The 24,820-nt window shown below is 28.2% G+C and overlaps 1 protein-coding gene and 3 long non-coding RNA genes across 6 annotated transcripts in view; 1 reads left to right on the top strand and 3 right to left on the bottom strand.

Annotated features, from left to right (window-relative positions):
* Positions 1-1,063: 1,063 nt before the first annotated feature.
* On the bottom strand, positions 1,064-4,639 carry LOC105737259 (uncharacterized). Of its 2 annotated transcripts, none has more exons than XR_004226127.2 (5): positions 4,415-4,639; positions 2,961-3,355; positions 1,522-1,928; positions 1,253-1,424; positions 1,064-1,162 (listed from the first exon to the last, which is right to left on the bottom strand). It is a non-coding gene; the product is annotated as an uncharacterized LOC105737259 (long non-coding RNA). The 2 variants fall into 2 exon arrangements; XR_015293639.1 differs by having other exon boundaries at positions 1,522-1,709; positions 4,415-4,555.
* A 2,787-nt stretch (positions 4,640-7,426) lies between these two features.
* LOC100868517 (icarapin-like) overlaps positions 7,427-24,820 on the top strand; it is a 41,182-nt gene continuing 23,788 nt past the window's right edge. For both annotated transcript variants that reach the window (XM_012494595.2, XM_012494594.2), the window contains exon 1: positions 7,427-7,857. In XM_012494595.2, the coding sequence (XP_012350049.2) occupies positions 7,794-7,857 (64 nt within the window). In that variant the 5' untranslated portion in view covers positions 7,427-7,793. The remainder of the gene's footprint in view (positions 7,858-24,820) is intronic.
* On the bottom strand, positions 13,042-14,455 carry LOC147656745 (uncharacterized). The gene is made up of 2 exons (XR_015293646.1): positions 14,218-14,455; positions 13,042-13,717 (listed from the first exon to the last, which is right to left on the bottom strand). It is a non-coding gene; the product is annotated as an uncharacterized LOC147656745 (long non-coding RNA).
* Positions 21,499-22,238, bottom strand: LOC147656744 (uncharacterized). Its single transcript, XR_015293645.1, has 2 exons — positions 22,020-22,238; positions 21,499-21,789 (listed from the first exon to the last, which is right to left on the bottom strand). It is a non-coding gene; the product is annotated as an uncharacterized LOC147656744 (long non-coding RNA).

Below are 24,820 nucleotides of genomic sequence, written 5' to 3'. Positions count from 1 at the left end.
GAGCCCGATTAGGAGTCCGCAAAACATAAAAGATAGTGAACAAAAATTATGGAATATTAGATACGTGGAAAAACTCTTAAAAGAAATACTTACTTTTTGCATTTAATTAATAAAATTTTATGTTAAATTCAAAATTTGTTTAACTTTAAAAAATATGTATTAATCTGTATAATATTGAATATTATATATATATATTGAATTCAATATATGATTAACAATATTTTAGATAGAGAATAAAATTTAAAAATGATTTATTTTTCTTGTATTCGTTACAAGAAAAATTATAAAAATTCTGCAGCAGTTGTAAAAATTATCTGCGATCAAAAATTAGTAAAAATATCATGTTCCTTCTTGAAAGAATAATTCTCTTCAAATGTTCAGTTTCTCGGTACTGCGAATGGTTTGCCAGTTCTAAAAAAAAAAAAAAAAGCAGAGAGATAAAACCGCAGTATAAACTATTTTAACAAATTTGAGGATAAGAGTTTAACGATAAATTTTTCGCGGAAATACATGAATAAGAACTGCTAACCTTGATAATAATATGTCACCATATATTGTCATTCGATTCTATGAATGTATCTTGCAAAAATGCCTTTCCAAATCAGTTACAGAGATGAATAAGGATAAATCATTAAGCACTAGTCATACGAATGCGAAATAACGAACGCGTTGAAATGGCGTTGAGTGTTTATATTTTTATAAGGCAAATAATGCAAATTCCTTTACAGGAATGTATAATGGTTACGGGGTTTATATTGTGAAAAACGGAAAATCAATCGTATCATCGTGGAACGATTTTTCGCCACGCAGACGCGTTTCGATGCTTACCATATATTGTTTATGTAAAATAAAGCTTACGCAAGCTTCTGATGCGTTGGATGGATTAAGCGGGATTTGACGTTTAACTGCAGTTTTTGCTTTCCATATTTATATATATATATTGTGTGTGTGTATATGGGTATTTATAATGGTAGTGATAAAAGATGAATTAATTAATTAATTATGATATCATGTTTCCATTGATTTTCCTTGATGATATCACATTTTTAAAATAAGACGGAAATTGTGTTGGAATTTGTATTTGAATAAACAATTAGAATATTCACATTATTATAGATATTGAAAAAAATTATGCGACGTGTAAAGAATTATCTTGATGTTTCTGAAAAAAATAAAAGCAAAAAATATTAAAGTGAATTCATTTAATAAGTTTCCTAAGATATTTATTGTAAAATAATTGTATTCGACTCACCTGTATTTCTATATAATAATTTATTTTTACAATGAAAAAAGATATAAGATTTTAAAAAGAATATCTTAATCTTATATGAAATTATTTCTATTAATGAAATAATTCATTCCGTTGAGTCAGGATAATTTAATAGTTTAATTAAAATTTCGAATCACAATCCTCGGATGCAACTCTGAAAGAAATGTAAAATCTTTGGTTATTTTTTATTTTTTTTCTACTAGGAAATCTTGTAGTTCAAGCTTGAATATTCTAGACACGTCATCATTTACCTGGTAGACCATACATATACCATATACACTCAAGAAGAAAATATATGTATATACGTGAACCATGTAATTATGATATTTCCAGACGTGATGACTCAACATTTGCGTCGCACAACGGTGTGGTACCAGTCTCAGAGAAGTACTTACTATCATTGCACCATTAACCGATAATGAAAAGGACGACACATTATCTAAAAAATATTTTATTTAACATTCTTGATGCTCGTTCTTTATCTTGTATATAGATACTATCAACGTTCTGATTTTTAATAAGAAAACAAATGTTATTCTAAGATTACGATATAGATGGAAAAATGTAGTAACAATTCTTTGTCATGGTATTATATATTTTGTATAAAATTTGTAAAAAATTAAAACAGCATTATCATTTGAAATAGCTGACTTGTAATCTGAAAAAAAAATTTGACGTGTCATTTATATGCACATTATTGACTTACATGCAAAAAAAGAATGAAACTGCAAAATACATTTTTAATTGAATAAATGTGTTATCGCCTTTAATTTAACTATTGATGTATTAATTTCATTTCATTTCATATTTAATTATTATTATATATAATTATTTTATATATAATTATATATATTATTATATAATTATTATTATTATACTTTCAACATTAACTATTTATATTATTCTTTATTTATTCTTAAATAAATTTTCTAATTTATTTTTATTGAAAAATCATAATATTGAAATCATTTAAATATTAACTTTTATCATTTTTTTTTTTTAATTATTTGTTTTCCTTCGTTAAAAATTTTATATTTAATTTTTTATATATATGAGTTTCAAATTAATAGTTTATTAATTTTTTTTTCTATTAAATCAAGTTATCAATGATATTAATTATATGAATATCCCAAATTTTATAATATTGAATTTGATTCATATTAAATTATAATAATTTAAATCGTTTATTAGAAATAATCGAATAATTATTTCAGTAAAAATTCTTTTATGTTTAATTTTTATCGATGCTATTCATTCATGATAATCTATTCCATCATTATGTATTAAAATTTAAAGTTGATGCAGATCGAATTAATCAATTAAACTTAATTAGAAGACTATTTGGAATTTTTTTTAGTTAATATTCTGAAATTCTGAAATCATAGATTTATATAAATTTTAATTGAATTAATTTCTTTCTTATAATAACTTCATTTCAGAAATAATTTTAATTTTTTTTAAATTATTTAATTATAGAAACATGACTTTCTTTTTTAATAATTTAAAAATATTTTAGTCATAATATTCATTAAATCAATTCAATGATAATTTCAAATTATCAAGAAATTTTCAAATAGTATCATTCATTCTTTCTGCCATAAAATAATCATTCTTGTATTAAAAAAAAAATTTTAAATCTGATCACGATAATGATTATATATATTATAATATTATATTATATTATACATACCTTTATTCGTTATTTTTATTCTTATGCATAATATGATGATTAGAATCATATAAACTTTACATTGCAAAACATTGTGTATATATATGCACAACTGGTTGAAAAGAGAGAGTCAAGCAAGTAAATTTAACGTTGGAACGAAACTAATCCTGTGAAAATGTACATTGAGTAAAGAAACTCATTCCATCAAGCACCATGATAAGAGCATTAGACATTTATCTCTTATTTGTACGTGCATACATTTTCACTCGCAATTATTTGAATGATAGAGAAATACAACTTTGCTACAGATACATGTACAGATGTTTTCCGAGTTAACGACTCTTAACGTAAATGAGAAGTATATACGTACATAAAATGAAGGAAATCTATTCAAACTTTGCTTGTAAATTGCGATACTGAAACACAAATTTCATTTAACGTGAAAAATTGAAATTGTAAATTATTTTATTATGATTACGAATTATTGAAAATAAAATCATAAAACAAAAAATTTATATCATCCTCGATTAAAACTAATATCTATAAATATTGAAATTTATAAATATATATTTCTTATTTCTATTCAATCAATTATTTTATTTATTTAAGATATTAATAAATTGATTTACAAATTTTAGGTTATGGATTTATAATTTTATATCAAATTGGATAGATGATTCATAATTTATAAAATTTATTTATAAAATATCATTTATTATAAAAATTAATACTTTTATATAAAAGGAATTTATAGTATTGATAATTTGTAACTGTCAAAAATTTTGTTAGAAAATTTTATTAATAATATTATGTGCAAAATGGCTTTAAAAATAATCTAACAATGTAATGAGTATAAAACCATAAATAAAAAATGATAAAGAAAAATGATAAAAAAAAGTAGGAAAATAATATGAAAATGTATTCCAATTATAATGTAAGGCATAACGAAAATTGAAAGAAATTAATATATATTTAAAATACATATAATAGTTGATTAAAATAGTTGTTTAAAAAAAGTTTCAAAAGATTAAAAGAACAATTTATTATGTTAATATGAATTCTCATTATATAACTATAAATGTACAATAATTATCAATTTGAATCATCACATTGAATAATAAAGAAATGATATATATATATATATCTGACAAGCTTATTTTTTTTACAAAATTGTTAGACTAATATATCATATTATTATGTATCATGAATATATGTATATATATAATTATAATATATGATTGATTCTATCTTGTTATTTTTATATAATTGAATAAAAAATAAAAATCATATCTTATAATTTTCGATTAACACTTCCTTTTCACGAATTATACAACTGATAAAATCGGTATAAAAATATTTGCATGGTAAGATAGATCAGAAAGAACAAATAAAAAAAGGAAAAAAGAAATTCATTATCGTTTCAAAGAGAATATACTAGAAAATTATTCGTAACGAAGATTATAATATCGACATACCAATTGTAATACTTGACTTTATGAAGTCTGATAAAACACCGGAAATCCTCGTATTTGGAACGAAAACCACATTGTTTACGAGACTAAATTAACGCTGGCACCTAATTTTCTCTTCCAAATAAATCCACTCGAATTTCGCGACTTCAACAATCCATCGTAGAGAAATGTCGCAAAACGTAGAAAGTAAATTATTTGCGTGTTATTACAGGATATGAGGGGATTGGTGGCGCTATCTTGGTTGCACGACCTGTCGGTAATCTATTCTATTTTTTTATTTTCCAATCTACTTCGATATGTCTTCGTTGTTTTATTTCTGGTTTCTATATTAATATTAACATCAATCATCAATACATTTGTCGTTGGATTACGTAACATATTCGTGTTATACACAATAAACTAAATTATATATATTTATAAAACTATAAAAAATGTGGTACATATATACATATTTTTCAAACAATTTCACTTTGTTAGATGGCCCTTTCTATCTTCGCCACTAGATGTCTCACTAATTCTAATTTTATTGTAAATTCTTGCCCTTATTTCAACTCTTAATTATTAACAAGCAAAGGCAAAACACATTCTTTTACTTTTCTTTTTCTAATCTTTTTTATATTATCATGCGTTGCATTTAATTTATTTATACAGATCAAATCCGATTACTTACAGTTCTTAGAATTAGGTATGTAATATTTCAAAATTGAATATTCTATTAAATATTTGTAAATTCCGGATAAATCATTACGAAATGTATTGTACGGAAAGTGCGAAGAAAATGAATACAAAACAAAAAAAAAAAAAGAATGATGGAACAACGGTAACAATTGATCTATTGAACTTTATTGATCGATACCAATTTTTCAAATAAATAACATCTCGAAAATTTGCTGGAATATATGCGTAACGTCAATGATAAAACTTCACATTTATATTCTACAGTCGTACGATCGCTTAAAGTGCGTCGCAACGGTTCACACGTAGTGTCAGACATTTATTTGTAGAATGTTTATACGTTTACGTGATCAGTGACCCGTTCGAACTGCATCATTAGTTAAGACGAACTATGTGATCTGATCGATAAATTTTTTGTTCATCTGAGTTTTGTTTGAATTGATTGTAAAAAACGATTGTTCATTTTCAAAGTCTTTAATTTATCAACGATGACTTGGGATTCGTAAAGTGATACGCATTGCTCGCTTAATGGAAACGAGGTTAAAGTGTATATTCCTGTTCCCTTGACGATTACAACAAATTATTATACTGTTACTGTGAAAAATGTGTAAAAGTTACTTTATCGTTCTATTTATGGTACAATTATAAAAAATGATTAATTATATATATGTTTGGTGATTATTAACTGTGAAGGTATTATTAACCTGTTCATTATTTATATATGCGTAAGATTTATTAAAAAGATTAAAAATACATTTAGAATGAAATATAAGAATTAATCACGTGTGATTAACGTTTAATACGAGATATTGTAATTATGTAGTTGAAAAATATATGATTTAAAATATAATATTATTTAAAAAATTCTAGTTTCATTTTATTTTCTATGTAGATATAGAAATAACATATTAAAATTTACTAAATTAATACATTACTAAAATAATCGATTTTATAAGTTTAATTGTTGAAGTTAAATAGTTATCTTTTAATGTCTATTATTATAATTTGTTTTATTGATTTGTAATTCGGAATTTTATATTTATATTTGTATAAAGGAACAAAGAGAAATCTAATTCATCTTTAAATGATATAAATTAATTGTTGCACATTATAATTCTAGATAAATCGGTTCTTATGCAGAGACATCATTAGCTTATTAATTATATAAGTTCACTTTATTAATTATGCAAGAAAAATTAATTATAACCTTGAAAAGATTATCTTTATATTATATATAAAGGTTCAGTCATTGAATATCAAAAATATCAGTTTGTCGATGAATAAGAAAATTAATCGCACTTTTTATATTCGAGACATCGAAGCTTGACGCAAATACTATTTCTGTTTTTTATGTCTTATTTTCTTGATATATAAATACTATTCGATATTTCGCGGAAAAAAAAAGAATTCATACAATTATAAGCATTTGAATACAGAAGCAGTGAAACAAATTATATACATTGTTTCGTGTAATCAAGTATTTATGTGATTATAGACTTGTTCATAATTGTTCAACTATGTTAAAAGAGTTATAAATAAATCAAAGATATTATCATAACGTATTTACAGCGTTAATTTGCAGACAGCGTTAATTGTTTACAGTTTAATTTTTAGAATAATTCTAAAAAAAAAAAAATATATCAAAATATAAAACAATCTAAATATATACTAATATTTTTATTGATACAATGATTTATAAATATTTTCTTTGGATATATATTTTAAATAAAAATATGCAATTTATAATTTACAAATTAGATTAATATAATTTAATATAATAATATAATTTACAAATTATTTTAATTATAATTTTAATAAAAAATTTATAATTTAATTAATATTTTATTTATATATTTTATTATATTATTTATTATATTATTATTATTATTTATATATTACGTTTTAGAAGAACATTAAATTCAGTTATTTTAAATAATTAATATTATATAGATTTCATGCATATTATGATTTTTCTCTCGACAATAATGGAAAAAATCAATATATAAAAATTCTATATTTAAAATAATTATTGAATATCATTGCTATAAAATTCTTCACGATATTTCTGTTCAGATGTGCATTTATACTATGAATGTTAAAATTATTATTAAATGCATTTTAAAGAACAAATACAGTTGCTATTGATTACAAACTATTTATTTATTAATTGTATTTATTTAAAATATTCGTACTCTGTAATTGACGTGATATCATATGATCAAAATTTGAAGAATAAAGAAAAAATTTGTTCGTCAAATTAATGTAGCATACGTTTGATTCTCTATCATTATGTTATCAATGATTCTATTATATAATTCAGTATAAAATTTATGATTGCAGGGAATGCTCGCACAATGATTGCACAGCTGTTAAATACGATAGACATAGCATGGGATTAGTAATACCGGAAAAAGATATGCTATGAGTCAAGCAGCGCGCCCTACGATCACGTGACTGACTGTTCACGTGATCTCGACAAGAAGCGTGACGATTGGTCGAGCAGTAGGCGAACGATCACATATAGAGTGGCGCGAGACAAAAGTCGTGGTGCAAAGCGTCAGGGAGTTTCAGTGAGCTGGTTCTGTGAGTGACCTTGATCCTCTCGCGAGTTCTGTGACAGTCCCGTTCGTAAGAAGCCGAACCCGTCAGTACTAATCGAATCATCGTCGTAGAAAGTTACCGGAGCGACTTTCTGGTGCAAAGAAAAATGAAGACCCTTGGCGTTCTATTCGTTGCAGCGTGGTTCATCGCATGCACGCACAGTTTCCCTGGTAAGTACACGTTTTTTTACACATGGTTACAATAAATCAAAACTTTATTCTTTTTGTTCATTTTTTAAAATTCAACATAAACTAATTTTGAAGGGAAAATTTATTTGAGATTGATTACGCTGGCAGATGTTCAGCCGTCATGTTCGATGTTTGGTTATCGATATCGTTGCTTGTCTTTCGAAGTTCCCTTTGAAATTAGTTTTTCTTGATATAATGAACTAAATTTGACGATATAACTTTCGATTCGCGATTCCGTAATTTTCAAACAGCTCGATAGTTTTTCGAGAGAGACGAACAAGTGCATAAAGTACGCTCGATAGAATTCCTTGGCAATTGTTAAGGTCATATTCGTGATCTCGTTGCGTGACAACTGAATAAATGCTGTTTCGAGCGAAAGGAGCATGCGTATACTGAATACATGTGGAGACGAAGTATATATATATATATATATATATATATATATATAGACGGAATTACAGGGTGTTCGAAAAATTAATATATTCATCGGATTTTGTTTATTGTAGATGTATGAAAAAAATTTTGAGATTATATTTTCTTGTTTTTCACTAATGTGTTAAAAGTTTTAAATAAAATAATATTAAACTGTCAATGTGAACTTTATACTCTTTAATATAAATATTCAAGATTGATAAATCGTATCGAGTATTATTTGTTAAAAATAGCTCACGGAATGAACTGGTTTGAACATCGGTGACTCATCATACATTCGCATCGGCCAAAATCCAAAACAAATTTTCAGTCGCGATAAATGTTTCTTCAATATATATCAAAACAAATCATTACTGAGATGATTGAAAAACTTTTGTTTTATTTATTATCGATGATATGTTCGACAATCTAGAAATAGAAAGTTTTGAAATAAAGTGGTACAATATATGTAATACAAATTAAATATAACTGTCAATTACACGAAGGAAAGATATGTAATACATATGTTTCTACGCATTTAATAAATAAGATCTCGAGAATTTTCTATGCTTCATATCTATGAATCTTCTTTTTCTGAAATATACGTAGGCGCGTGTATATTTGTAAATGGACTTAACTTTTCTCATACCGAACATTTTCGTACCGGAACAATGCTATCTTGCTATAAAACTTGGCAAATCAAGAGATGCACTGGTCTGCCGTTGTTTTATGTAGTTTTATGCGAAAAGTTATACGCGGGATAGTCGTATGCACGAATAGTCGTTTCCTCTTCTTCCTCGTTAATAGAAGGCAAGCGGGAATATTGCCAATTGGCATATGTCTACTTTATTTATATTGTGATAAAATTAATGTCTTAATATGGCGTATAATTTGTATGCACTTTTTTTAAATGTGTTAATGTTTAAATTCTTTCATCAAATATATGTTCGTTGTTAATTATAACCTTAAAATAATCTTTTTTAAATAGAATTATTTTTTTTATATATTTAATTTTAAATACAATTGTAGAAATTATTTAACATAGAAATTATTTAATAGAATTGTCGAAATTAATTGTATTTAATATAGTATATTAAAGATTCAGTTATTTACTCGTTAAAATATTCTTCAGTTTATAAATATGTAAATGTTTCAAACTCAACAATTTAAAAATCAATTATTACAGTTATTAAATTAAAATTATTTTTAAAATTGATTGTAAATTTTGATCAGTATTTTTTATTCATATTTTCTTTATTGAATAAAAATCAATAATTTATATTTATGTCTTAATTCATCTTGTATCAAAATTAATTAATTAAAACTAAAAATAAAAAAATTCTATTATATTATATTAAAATTCATTTTCATTCAAAAGTAATAAAGTATCATAAAATCTTCAAGTAATACAATTCAATATAAGTTGTCAACTGTAAACAAATTAATAATTTTAAATAGAATATTATTTGATTGGAAAAGGTTAAACCAGTCAATTAACATAAATACTCTTTATTCTCGTCGCTCCTCTTTTTTTTTAATCTCTTTATATGTCTATTATCTCTTAATATGTCATTCGATCTGAAGTGGACAACTTCACGTGTATCTTTCCTAATAGATTATTCTTTCTTTATATGATACTTTACTCTCTTTTTCTTTTTATCTTCTGCTTTTTTTATTTTAATTGTTTCATTTTGAAATATTAATTTTTTTATTAAATGTACAAATTTTTGTCTATTATTTTTTGGATAACAAATATATTATTAAGACAATAATTCTTAATTAATAAAACAAAGAATTTTATAATTTAAAAAAAAAAAAATTTATATTATATTATTATAAATTACAATTTCATTTCTTCTACTGATCAAAATTTGAAATCATTTTTTTTTAAATTCTTAAATTTTGAAATAATACGTTAATGATTCTCAACTTTTAGCCAATATAATATATGTCCAATTCTCTGTTATTTCCAAAATCTTTTTCTCTTTGCATTTTTTTTTTCTTATCCCATTATTTATCTAATAAGCGAATGTTTCGAAATATTAACCAAGAGAAGCATTTCATGACGAAATAACTTCACATAAATTGTGGTGGAAATTAAAATTAACCAAATATCTAGGGATATAGGCGTCTATCTAGGGACATATATCGTATCGTAAGAAAGAAATTGCCGAGTAGCAATATCGAAAGTACTTGGGATCGCTTATGAAGTATGAGGCAGGATAGATAGTTGTTGAAGCATCCAAGACTCGTAGATAGATTAGTATGAAATTCACTTGGAGCGTGGACTTTGCTAATTAGTACCGACGTCGTTTTTGCAGGGACGGAAGAACCGGGGGAAACTCGTTTAATTGGTGCCATTTCATTCCAAAGATAATTGTTCGGATGAATTTCCCGTCGAACACCGAGAGTTTATTCCAGTTCTTGTAGTTTTGATCCAAGTTTCCTGTCAGTCAAGATTTTGTCGCGCCTTGTCCCGGCTTGCTTCATTATTCCGCAAATATGCCTCGTATTGTTGTCTCTCCTGATGAAAAAGTAGGGGAAAAATGAGAATTGTCGGGATATATAGGTTGCAGGTTGAAGAAAAACAAGCATCGTTATTACGTGTTTTCGTTGACCTGTATTTTTATTTTTATTTTTTTTTATTTTTTTTTTTTTTTTTTTTTGGTTTTCTTTTACTTTTTTTTTTTTCTTTTTTGAAACAAAACTTACGTAAATTTATGTGGAGGGATTAATTAAGCTTTACTCGGTTTGCATGAATTGACATGAAAGAATAATTTTATGTAATATTATTGTTCTTATTATTATTGCATGTTGTATTCTTGTTGCGTAATATTATTATAAATTTGGATTGGAAAATAGATACTAATATTATTTATTAGTAGGTTAGAATAGAATATTTTTCAAATTATTTACAATTTATTACGATGTTATATTCAACATTTGATTAAATGTTTTAGATACTATTTTTGGTTTATTATTTTTAAATTAAGAAAAGTAAGTTAAAAATTTATTGAATATGTGTTCAAGAATATTTTTTTTTTTATAATTATGATACTTTTTCTTTATTTAATCGATTAAAAAATCCATCATTTTAGAATTTTTTCAGATAAAAATGAAATTATTACATGAATATTTGGATAGGTAGTATTCTTTTATAATATTTTTATCTTATAAATTATTTTAAATAGAAAACAATAATGAACTTTGTATAATTATAATTTTTTAAATCGTAATTTATACGTAAAACGTGATATCCAATATGGAAATATTTTTTTTAAAAATATTATTCTATACCCGTCATATTTTTACTTCAAATTAAAAGATTTTATTTTATATCTGAAATAATTTAAAAATTTAATTTAATTCCGTATTTAAAAAAAGATAATTATTTTTCTGATTAATCAATTTAGTCCAAGTGAACATAATTAGCAAAAATTCAATTTAAAAAAACTGTTATTTAGAAACTATTATTTGCATAAAGACTAGCCTTATTTCGATTTTATCAAATCAAATGTGCGTTTAATTTGGCTTTCATAAAAGTTTATACAACTTAGGCGAGTAAAAATCCCTGCAGATTGAGATACATGTTCACCATGCTTTGATATTCACAGATATTGAAAGTAATTTATGGACCGTGTTGTGGTTAACTAGAATTTTGGGAATGCATATGCATTATGCTCGATTGTTAGCATATTTGTTATATGATTTTTCGATGATTCACCGGATACAACTGTAGAATTTGGTATCCTGCATATTATTAAAGCTTGGCTTACATTCATGCTCGTTGTACAATTTCTCTTCGTATTATTGTATGTACATAAATTTATATATAGTTCATGGTTGTAACATAATTATCTTGAAAAATATAGATATCTTGTTATTCATGATAAAGTGTAATACTTTATTTGCCGATATGTATTTTATTGGTTATCAATATAGTTGTACAAAATAATACAAAATAATTACAGAAAATAATTACAGTTAATCCTGTACTAATAAATATTGATTTTCGTAGATCTCATGTTTATTTCGTTCAATTTTATTCGATTTTTTTTAAAAAATTTTTGTATAAATAATTCTAAAAATGTGTAAAAATTACGTAAATAATAATATAATATACAGATATATTTTGCAAATATTTATTATTAAGGTGAAGTTATCCGGCACAAAGCGACTTAAAAATAGAATTGCGAAATACAAAGGTACGCGTTATTTGCAGAAAATGAATAAGAAATGTCCAGTTAGCACAAGTCTGAAAGAATTTACATGGATAAAGATAAAAATAAGATAAAAATGTATGTACAACTTACTAGTGTACTTTTATCACAATCGTATTTTTATTATTTTTATTCTTGAAAACATTAAAAAATGCGTAGTATTTCTAATGTTAATCTTGTAAAAAATTATTAATTTATCTTAATTTTTATTCCTTTCATCTCTACAATTAAAGTGTAATAATTTATTTGAATAGACATGCATATTGAATGAAACAAAAAATATAAGTTTAATAATGAAGTTCAAATAATATGTAACTACGTCTTATTTATGCTAATGTGAAAAAAAAGAAGTAAATAATTATCCTTGGCTTATCGAAGATTGTTAAAGGTTAAATAATTCTGGAAAAACCTGCAATATTTACGATATGAAATATCTAATATTTATGAAAATTAGTCTTCAACTATCTAATCTATTACATACTTAATAAAAATGTTTTACTTTTATTAAGAATTTTTTGCTTATTTTAACATCAACTTTTTGCAACATTTATACAAACTTATTTCTAATCGGTTATAAAAAAAATTATTATCCATAAATTATAAATCTCTTCTCTATCTTAATATTATTTAACGATTATACGTATGTATATAAGGATATTTCTTCAGTATCTGCTATAAAATATATTTTCATTTACTTGGAATTGGTTTCGTTTATTCGTCATTCGCAAACGGCATAAATATACAAATTAATTTCCTATAAAAAAAAAATCTATCCAACATTTAATTGCGTCACGAATAGGATAAATGACTAATTACTTCCGACATCGTTCAATAGTTAATTAGTTTATCCAACATATCCTGTCCGCCGGCCAGATATATATTGCTTTTCCTTTTTGTACACACGTGGCCAATAGCCACGCTCAACGTCCACTTATTCCTCTATTTCTGCGCACGTATTTACGCATCCGTTGCGAACGTAAATGGATGTTTGCGCTTCCTCGCGCCGTTTCGTGTCACGCTCGGTTGCTCGGTTTATTGTATACGTACCTTTGCCTCCCTATCTGCTGGGCTTAATAACCTTCCGCGATGAAACGACGCACAATAGCGGGAATATGGCTCGAGCCATCCTTGGCACGAAGTTGAATTTTAATTTGTCTGTTGTGATCGGTGTGCATAGATAAGTTGATCTGTTTAGTGCGTGAAAAGTGTGGCTGGAAAAATTCATTTCGATTGCTCAATCCAAAGTTTTAATTGGAGAATTAGAATGATGGAAGAAGGAAACGAATGTCTTGGATTTGGTTTTATATATGCAGTGGAATTGAAGCTTCAAAGTTTCGATAGAGGGAATAGAGAAATGTGTATGGAAAATGTAATTCTTTAAATTTTCTTTTAAGTTTGATTAAATTCAAATTTTAAAATTGTATTTAAAAAGTTTCGGAAAAAGTAGTAATATCTTTCGTATAATTCTCGATTAGAACGTCACCTTGAAAAAACTAATAGTATTTTAACAACTAATTTAACGCTTTGATCCATTTATCTATTATCCAAATCAAGCATTCTAATCACCAGTATTAAATCTATTTAGGCTCTCCCTATTCAATTCTCAGTCAAGTTCACCTCTTTCAACTGCGTTCAACTTCTCTCCCTGCTGCATAGATCATCAAACAGCCAATCTTTGGTTCCCATGAGGACACGTAGAACGCATACTTACCTACGCGGAACATTTCCATTCTCACTGACTGGTTGCTAGTCGCATAAACGATTACGTGATTTCCTCGCTTGTGACTATGACGTATCCTATATTGTTGTATACACTGTCGGGCCGTGTGCAACGGTGGATCCAAACAGACGAAAAGCATTCACGGATTATGTGCAACCCGTATTATTTTCCTGTCGTGTACAGGCTCGCAAAATGGTTGACGTGGTAGTGCGCTTGGGTCGCCTTGACTGGCAGTGGCAGCGCACAATATAAGGCTATTAGTTATGCCGGCCGCGTCGCGCCACTACCGCCTTCGAGTAATTTAAATGAAAAAAGGGGGGTACACCCCTTTGCCCGACTGATACGCGCTTTTTCCTCGCTGATCGTCGCATCCGTTTTGTCCCTTGGCTAACACATTCGCCTTGCCAACGGGTCTCTTCAGGAGGGTCAATTTAGCGCACGATCATCAACGTTATCAACGATTGAGTTTATGATCATGGGAACTCTCTGGTTACACGATAGTCGACAGCCCTCCATGAGCAGATAAGATATAGTCATATCTGTAGAACAGTTTCTACCATATATGTAGCTCCGTTTGAGGTTATAGTCGCACAGCAGAAGATGAATAAGTGTTCGAAACTATCTAGATGGCGTAAATGTGATCATCCCCACCACTAAATTCTACTTAACGCTACGAAATAACGTTTCCTTTAGCTGTTCTAATTATTTTATTTCTTTCATTCACTATGCTTTATCGTGTTTGGTAGAAACTCTTCGAATTTTTATCGATATTTGGGATTGAGAATCGATTTCACTACAGTAGATATTGAATAAGTGATTTACGATTTCCTATCTAAACGTATCGATATAATATAACCTCAATTCATACTAATAAAATTGTTACTATTTTTATTTTTCTCAAGATGATTTGATTAATGTATTAATTTCAATTACTAATAGAAGCTCGGATGAAGTTCAATTATTATTAAAATGAAAATTCCACTTTTCCATTTTAAATAATTATAAAGATCATTGCAATATATATATATATATATGTGTATTCCAGGTCAAAAGTTGAACAAGTTGAGTCGATAGTGTCGTTGAAGCAAATTAGTCGATCGGTCGAAGTGTATCTGACACTTCGACAGGATAGGGTGAAACGAAGTTTCTGTTTGCCATCGCGTAGTACGAACTTGTCGTTGCAATACTCCATCGAAATTGCTCAAAACTATATTCTAAGTAGTTCCATTACATCCTATCAACATTTTCTCCGAATAACTTGGATATTTTTCATTCAAGAAATAAATTGTTTCCGAATGATAAATACATACTATCAAGAAGTAAAGGTAAAAATTAAGACTCAATAAATTAATTCGTCTTTCGCATCATCTTTCAAAAATAAAAATCAAAAATTAAGATAAATTAACGCAATAGAATAAAAATTGTGAATAAAATAATCTCAGAATCAACGTCTCAAATAGTTCGATTTCCTTTTTCTTTTCCTAATTAATTTCGACCGTGTTAAACTCGACGAATTTCTCCGTGTTACTTTGGTTAATCGAACGTTTCCAATTTAAATTTGGCCAATCCAGGTATCGAATCCAAAGGGGGTTATTCGCATTTCGCGATATCCCGACGCGCATACCGTGTCACGTAGAGCGAAATTCATTGTATTTCACGTAGAGAGAAAAAAGGACGCTGGAAGCGTGGAGAAAGGGGAGGGGAGAAAGGAACGGTAGGTCGAGAACACGCGGCCAAGGATTTATTATTCCGTGAACTGCGCGGAGGACAATACTCTGTACTCAACAGGACATGAGATACTTACATCTGCTGGGTAGGTTGGCCCAGATAACTTGCGATGTATCGCCAGAAAGAGACGTGTCACGGATTAAACTTTTCCTTCCGTCTTCGAACTACATATACTTACGCGCAACTTGCATTTAAGTCGAGATTCTATCCTATCTTCTTCAAAATCGATATATACGGCCGAAGTGAAATAATAGAAGCGTGGAAACTTGTAACGCGTAAGAAAATGTTGGTTGAAAAAACGCGAGACACCTTTGTATTTAGATTTAGAACGCAAGTTCTGGTCCTCCGTTTCGAAAAAAAAAATTCTGGAAAATAAAGGAACTTACATATGTTAGAAAATTGTAAAAGACTTTTTTTGTGTAATTACTTTTACAAAAATTTTGAATTTTCGGTGGATGTTACGGAATACGTCTCCGTGTGAAATTACACAATTTTGCACACGTCACAACGATATTGCAAATAATATGGATTTTAATGGTTTAACTATGTCCATTAAAATGTTGCAATTCGGTTCGAGGCGACGAAACAGGCATTTGATTAATACAACGTTGCATTACGTAAAAACGCGATATCGGTTGCGGCATTGTTTTGAAATATACATATGCATATTATTACTCGAAATGCACGAGACGCGCTTTATATATGACGGTAATGGATCTTTGAAAGGAATACGGTTGATTTATGAAAATAAGAAGTAAATTAGCGTTTTCCGTGGTTGGATGAGATGAGAAACGCGAACGATGATAATAATTCAATATCCTGGTTGCGCATATTATCCAGAGGAAAAGTATAAATTTTTAAACAGCGAAAAATTAAATTTTAATCTATGAACTTTGCGATCAACGAAAGCCATCCCTTCATTTGCCTGTTGATAATTACGTTAAAATTATATTATCAACTTTGTCGGTGACGTGTGCGAAATTTTTAGCGTAATTAGAACTCGAAATTTTTTATTATTGTAACGGCAAAGTAACAGAGAAGAATCGTTCAATTTCATTTCGAAAGAATCGATGAAAAATATGTTACATCAGATTTGTTTAATTTTAAAGTGGCATAATGTGACACAAGAGTGAACCTTTTTGGAAAATGGAATAATATCGTTTGAATATAACGGAATTGAAAGAGTCATTCGGGATTGCTTAACGTTTATGATAATACATAGCGGTTATAAGAGTTATTGAGGTTATGAAATCGAAAAAAATTTGGATTCCGAATGATCCAAGTATCTTGAGTGACTTCGGATCGACTCGGCAATAAATGGATATGATCGGATGAAGGCTATAATAAGCTAGGCCTCGAACCGAGTGCATCCGACTTTTACCGAGTCGAGCCGATTTTTATCAGTTCTAATAATACGATGTTTCTAATAATTACTCGCATTCCTCAAAACAACCTAGTATTATTCCAAAAGTAATTTTCATTCATTTACGCATGAGGAAATTTTACAGACTACAATATACCGAATTAAATGAATATTTTTATTATAAAAAGGAGAAAGAAATGTTTTCTCGTTATTGTTTGGAAAATAAAAATATAATTGTGTGAATCGATTTATTATCAGGTTAAACAACAAACGTGAATCGTACATTTCACATTAAAGTCATTATCTGTTAATTAGGATGATTCAACAATTATTATCTACATATATATATATATATATTATTTATACTGTAATTGTAGTCGTACTTTATTACACACGTTAAGTAATAAAGTTATATTGTATTGTAAATACGTAATGTAAGAGCATTTCTATTATTCATTACTGATATTATATAATATTATATATATATATATATATATAAAACTTTATTTTCTCTTTTAAAACTTTTTAAGTTATTTATGAGGAAAAAGTATTCTTTTTAACTTTGAAACATTATTTTCGAATATTTTGATATTTATTATTTGAATATATTACTAAATTACTGTGCATTTTGAATTTAACAAATATAAAATAAAAATAAATAAATAAAAAAAGGGAAATATTTTCCAATTTTTAAAATTCCTAAAAAAATAATATTTATTTTAATAAACAAATAAATATAATAAATATAAAGATGCTTTCAATCAATTTTATTCAGCCATAAACATCCATATAAATGTAATATTTTCCAACATTGTATACTCGAAACTTCTAAAGCTATCGTGATATTGTTTTCGAAATATATCGTAAACAACGTTAAAACAGCATTAAGCATTCGAGAATATTACGTGTTTCACAGAGAGATGAAAAAATAAAAAAAAGTGAACGAAAATATCTTTAAAAACGTTCTGCCCTCTCCTAACAAGATCTTAATAAGGCGTGAAAACTTTTCAGCGTAATGTAATTTTGCGAAACTTTTCACGCGAAACTTCTCATATTAACGCTTCGATTCGTGCCAGACACGACAGGATAGCATCTTTGCGATTGGTTAAACACAGTTTTGAAAGGAGCCTCACCGACGGATAATTTTTATCGATCGTTATGAAACAATTGATGGAAAATGACGAGACCGAAAAAATTAATAATAAATACAATGCTAATTTTTGTCGAACTATAAAACGTTAACGCGACTATTTATAACGAGCAATGAATCTGATTTTTTTTCACTGACGTGAAACATAATGAATTGCGTGCAATTGGAACGAATAGAATTTCGTCAAAAAAAAAAATTATATAAGAAAAGTAATTTTTCTAAATAATTAAGTAATTTTATATAAATTAATTTAATACAAAAGATTATTAATATATATTAAATTTATTATCTTGAGCCTTAAAAAAAATATATAACATATAATATCAAAAAATATTTTATATTTCCAAAAAAATCAAGATTAAGAGGTGGATAAAATTATTTAAGATCCTTGATCTCAAAAGTATCTTAAAATCATCGAAATCAATAATCTGTTTATTTATTCATAAATAATTATTACGTAAGGCACAATATCGGATACAAATAACTTGGGATTAAAAATTGCTAAGAAGAATCCTGAAGAATTTTAGCCGGCGAGGAACGTGCCAACGTGGCTCGATGCGCAAAGCGCAACCTCCATTTCGATTTTACGCTACGTACAAAGAATTATGGAAGCGTTCGTTCGGTCAGTCGACAGACAATCCGATTACCGGCGAGTTGCGAAGCCATAAACTTCGATCCCTGTGGCCGCTAACTATCGAGTAATTATGAATAGTCGAGTGCATATCGCACACGGAAATCGGAATTAAATTGGTTAGTTGGAAATTCATTTGGAGCCAATCATAAGTTCCCTCTATTATCTTTCTCTTTTCCGTTATTTCTTCCCCCGACTATATGTACCTGTGTACCTCGTACGGTATCGAGTTGCCTCGATAATATCGATTTTAATCGAAGTAACGTACGCGTTTTTTCATGAAATGCAGAAAGACGAAATTTGATCGTTTCAAAAAAAAAAAATCGATACAAATCACAATTGAAAAAATTTGTTATTTGTTCTTCAAAATTTAGAAATGTATGATCAAAATTGAATAGAACTATTTGAATTTTGGATATTTAGAAGTAAAAATTGAATACATGAATCTAAATGTTAATGTTAAAAAATGTTATATTTGAGGTTAATAATATTTATTTAAAGTTGTAAGATTTTATATTTGAAATTCTAATTATGTTCCAAGATTTCCACTTATCCTCTATCTTATCATGGTTTGAATAACATAGACGTGATTCTACGCACGCGGAAGTGTTTCTTCGTGAATACAAGAGGAGACTCGAACCAATTTAAAATGATATATCATTATTCGAGAATTGCAAGAAATATTCCTTGGCGAGTGGATGTACTCGAACGAAAAAAACAACTAGGCGATCGCGTTTTACGTGAATGTTGTTTAGACCGATAACGATATACAATTAGCAATTCCGTCTATCGTGTAGTAATTAATAGTCCTCGAAGACGCGAATGAAGAAGCGTTTTGATTGATGTTGATGTTCGTTCTCGTCGCCGAGATAGTTGAACGACGATAATTTGTTCTATCCTCTTTGACTTTATTCCTCTCCTTCTCGTTTTCTGACTTCTATAGAAACCCGTTATGTGGAAAATTAATCTAAAGTCATAGAACTTTTAACATTCATAATACTTTTATTTTTCAATGAATGGTAATATAGTAATATTTTTAATTGTTGCTGATTTAAAATAAATTGTTTTTAATATTTATTAAAAATTTGTAAATTATTAGATATAAATTCATCGAGTAATTAATTATTCTATAATGAATAGAAATGAAAATCATTTAAAAATCTAAAAATTCAACAAAGCTATCTATAATGTATTTTAATGTAAAAAGTAAATATAAATTATACGTTTCAATGCTGGAACATACGTTATCGTTTGAAACCAGAAAATCGCCGTTCTACCATTCCTAACTGTCCGCCTTCGATAAGAACTAAGTAGTTTCCAAACGCCATTAAACGTGGCTCCCTCATTTTTTGCTCATTAACGTATATATATTCTTCAAATTCTACTCTCCTAAACTGTTATAGCGCCACGGTATACTCACTCGAAGTTCAAATGCTGGAACGAGCATTCTTTATACTGCGCTGTCTGTTAAATATGTAAATAGCCAGAGAATGAAACTATTTAACGCTGATGGAACATGAAGGAATTCATCGTTGAGCCATTTAAAGTTTTCTCGTCACGAACATTGTATAAATAGAAAAGTGCATGTATTCGACATTACGAGATATATTGGAAAAAATTGGAATAGATAGGACGACATTTTGATAAATTTGAAATCTTCAGAAGACAGTTTGACTTTGGATTGGTTTGATAAAAATTAGACGACTGTAAACTTTTAATAACTGGATCTTGGATTCGCAATCCGATCGCATCCGAGTTTAGCCGAATCGATCTGAAGTTGGACTACTTGAATCGAGATATCGTTAGCTTCTATCCCACTTTTCCCGATTTTAACCGAATTCTATCGATCTATCCCGAAGTTTAGATTCTAGTTATTCGCAATGAATTTATGGATGAACATCTTTTTTCTTTTCTTAACTTGTCATTGAGGCACCATTATATTATGAGACGTATAATGAAAGCGAATTAGAAACTAACAAGGTATTGTCTATTATGCTTAATGTTTTTTTAATCAGATATCCTCGTAGATGGAAAATTACGAACGAATGCATCGATTAAACGAGGATCAAGCGTCAGATTAAATCGATGCGTTGATCGTTCAGCAAGTTGTGCGGATCGTTTTAGCTTACAGAGGCGCGTAATCGCGTATCAGGTTCACAGTGAATTTTTAAAATTCAATTCACGTGCGTTCCAATCGGAATGGAATACGATACGCAACGGAGTCACTTTATTGCGCGACTAGCTAATATTAATATTTGCCGATTATCGAATTGATGAACTGAATTGAATTAATTTATTTTTTTTTCTTCTTTAAAATTTTTTTCTTCGTTTCCTTTATTTATTTTTATTTGTACAAGAAATAATGGGGGGGAAAAAGAATGATTTAATCTTTAATAAATTTAAATTTAAAGAATTCAATTTTTTTATTTTTTATTTTTTTTTTTTCATTTGTTTTTTCATTGGTTTTTTATACGGAACTTTTCTTAAAGTTACAATTTTAGCAATTTTATAAATAAAGTGGTATTCGTGAAATTCTCAATCCGAGATTTTTCGAGCCCGATCCAGTTAACTTTTTTTAGTATTATTCCTTTTCCCTTTCCATCCTCTTGCTTCCTCTGGGTGTAATATCTAGACGCTTTCGGATTGGGATTCTTGAATCGAATCGATATCCCTGATATTTTTTCTTATTTTCTATTTGTAAAAAAATTTTTTTGAAAAAATTTATAATTACAACAATCAATTAAATTCTGACAATTTAACGATAAGTATATCGATAAGTTTTAAAGATCGAATTTCAAGTCAATTTTTTTTTTTTTTTTTTTAATCCTTTTTCAATTCAAAACTGCTATTAACAACAATTATACAACAATATCCGTGTAATTTCCATCTTCCTCTCCAATAAAATTCATGTATTTTCCTACCGATTTATCTGCATTCTTAATATAATCCACTCGTCTCATCCTTCTTCCTTTTAATGACAATGTCAGCAATCTCCAAAAGCACACTTCCACCTATGTATCTCTATTCGAGCATGAAGAAGTTCATTGTACCGTTTCCTGCTGTGTTACGACACGGTTGGCCGTGCAGACCTCGATGAAACGTGTCGGCATGCACACTGTAACCGGTCGCATTCCAAGATGAGAGTTGGCAAAGGCAAAGAAGTGGAACGACTTCCAATTATCGACAGCCGTCTGGCGGAAGCGTGCACATTGAAGGACTTCGTTGCGAATCATCGTTTCTTACGCATTGCGCGTTTACCGATCATATCTAGTATGATACTCTATAGCGTTCTAATTCATATATAAACGTATTAACTTCGCTTTATCTTAGAATTCAACAGTTCAAGAAATATCGATTTTTTTTTTCCTAACGTAACGTAGAAATCTAAATAATTGAAGAAAAAGAAACAGCAGATATAAAAAATCGCAGAAACAATTATCACGTAATAATGGAAATCTCAGAATGGCATCGTACGTTATTTTCGTCCTAGATCGCTTATAAATCGTGTCCACACGTACAAAAGCTTCATACATATTGCATTTTGTCAACACGACACGAGTGTTACAGAGATATTAACATAATGAAATTCATTTTCATTTGTACATGTACGTTCTTATTAACGTGATGTAGGAAGTGCATATGTCTTCTTGACTCGCTTGAAAGGATATACGATTGACCGTGAAGGGACATCTCTCGGACTTGTTACGCTCATTACCATTGCCAAGTCGTGAGGAAACACAAGAACTGGTACACACACGTGATGTATGCGCGTAACAAATACGTATATAGATATTCATAGAGATTAGAAGATCAGAAGATTAGAAAAATACGAGTAGAGAATACATTTTTCGTTCAGAAATAATAAAACATTTGTGAGAAAAGAAAAATAGACCTAAGAAATTATTAAAAAAAATTACAAAAATCTTTAAAAATTATTATCCATATTTAAACCTGAAATATTCTGTGTATCGGACATACCATGTTGTAATAATCATACTTATAAGACAACGAGAAAAACGTGAAATTACTTTGAAAGAAATCTAAGATACTCTGCCATCACTCTATTCAATTCTACATTTCATAACGTAACTTTTAACTTTCCTAACGTTCATAGAAACCATCCTCGCTGAACAGACTCGCTTCTCCTACCACTTCTACCATTTTCCCCCTCCTCTACACGCATAAACCGCTGCGCAACTTCGCGTGCGCGTACGGTCGCGTCTTTTCACGTAATTAACGAGCCCTCGAGCATAAAGGGTCGCGCACTCGCGCCTAAACGTTACGTTACACGCGAGTACTTCCGAGTTATTACGTCTTTGGCATCAAGCACGTACTCGTGGTACGCGTACGTTATTTCGATTTCAAGTTTCATAATAACCGGGGATGCATTGTTGGCGCCGTTTTTTCTTCCTTTCTTTCCTTTTTAACCTCAACCTTTACCTTCTATCATCTCTCTTTCTCTCCCTCCTCACCTATTTTCCTCCTTTTCCCACCCGTTTGTCAACCTGTATCCTTCGACCAGGCTGGGTAGAAAGTAGAGCTTCCCGGTAAAACGGATGCAACATTACGATGAAAACGGTTCCAACCACTTACCTCGGCCAGATTTCATATTTTTTCCCACGGGATTCGCTCTGATGCGAGCTTCCTAGGGAATGTAATCTTTTTTCGATTACCTGTTATACAATAGTCTTTCTGTACGCTATTTTTGTTTTGTTCGGGTTTATTTTCTTTTTCTCTCTCGGTTGGAATTTAATTTGTAAGATAGATCGAGGATAAAGGAATTATGAAGTTTTTACGGAGCGTTGTGAACGATCTGTTTGAGAATGTGAATATTCAATTGTTTAGATAAATATTTTTTTTTGTTCTAACTTAAAGATTCAAAATTATATATATTTAAGCGAAAAATTAAATTCTTCAAATTTTTAATTCTTTATTGAAAGAGATTTCGAAATATATTTGATTCATTGAATGATTGCAGGTAGATTATCGTAGAATAATTTTGGGGATTTTTTGAAAAGCTAGAATGACGGTGTTTAAAAAAAGGACGATTTATTATGTTGAAAGAATTAATTAATTTTTAGTTTTGTATATTTTGGTAAAATCATTTTGTATAGTATAAATAGTAATATCAGTTAGATAAATTTGTATCTGTAATTCAAATATCCTGGAAAGAGTTATTTTCAAAGACGGGAAAATTAAATCTGTCTCGTAGCTACTGAAATTGTGTAATAACGTTTCCACTTTTGAAAGCAAAGTTTATTAGTATCTAAGGTATAAACGTAGAATTTATAAATTTTAAAAGATTCTTGTAAATATTAAAAAATTAATCGCTCAAGTAAAATTATTATAATTATTATTTAAAATTCACAATTCGTATCTTTAGAATATATCAATAGTTTTGCTTTTTCCTGTTAACACGTAAACGCAACATTTATCACTTCGAGAAACGAACGTTTTTTTACAAATGGAAAATTTCATTCAAATTTTCCTTCTAAAAAAGATTTCTAATTCTATTTTATTACCCAATTAAAATTCATATAAACAATTGTCCATTTATTTATTATTTTCATTTCAAATCTCTAAAGGAAATTTTCAACTTTGATTAAAATTACCAAATTGTGTAATAAAATTATTAATTAAAATAAATAATACATTTAATTAACATTTTCAAGTTTTACTGTTTAACGAATATTCGATAATTTTGATAATTATATATAATTAA

This window comes from Apis florea, unplaced genomic scaffold (genome assembly GCF_048593485.1).
Source record: "Apis florea isolate Af1SG1 unplaced genomic scaffold, ASM4859348v1 contig_3496_pilon, whole genome shotgun sequence".
Lineage (NCBI taxonomy): Eukaryota > Metazoa > Arthropoda > Insecta > Hymenoptera > Apidae > Apis > Apis florea.
The sequence above is the reverse complement of the archived record's forward strand: the minus strand, read 5'-3'. Positions and strand labels throughout refer to the sequence as shown.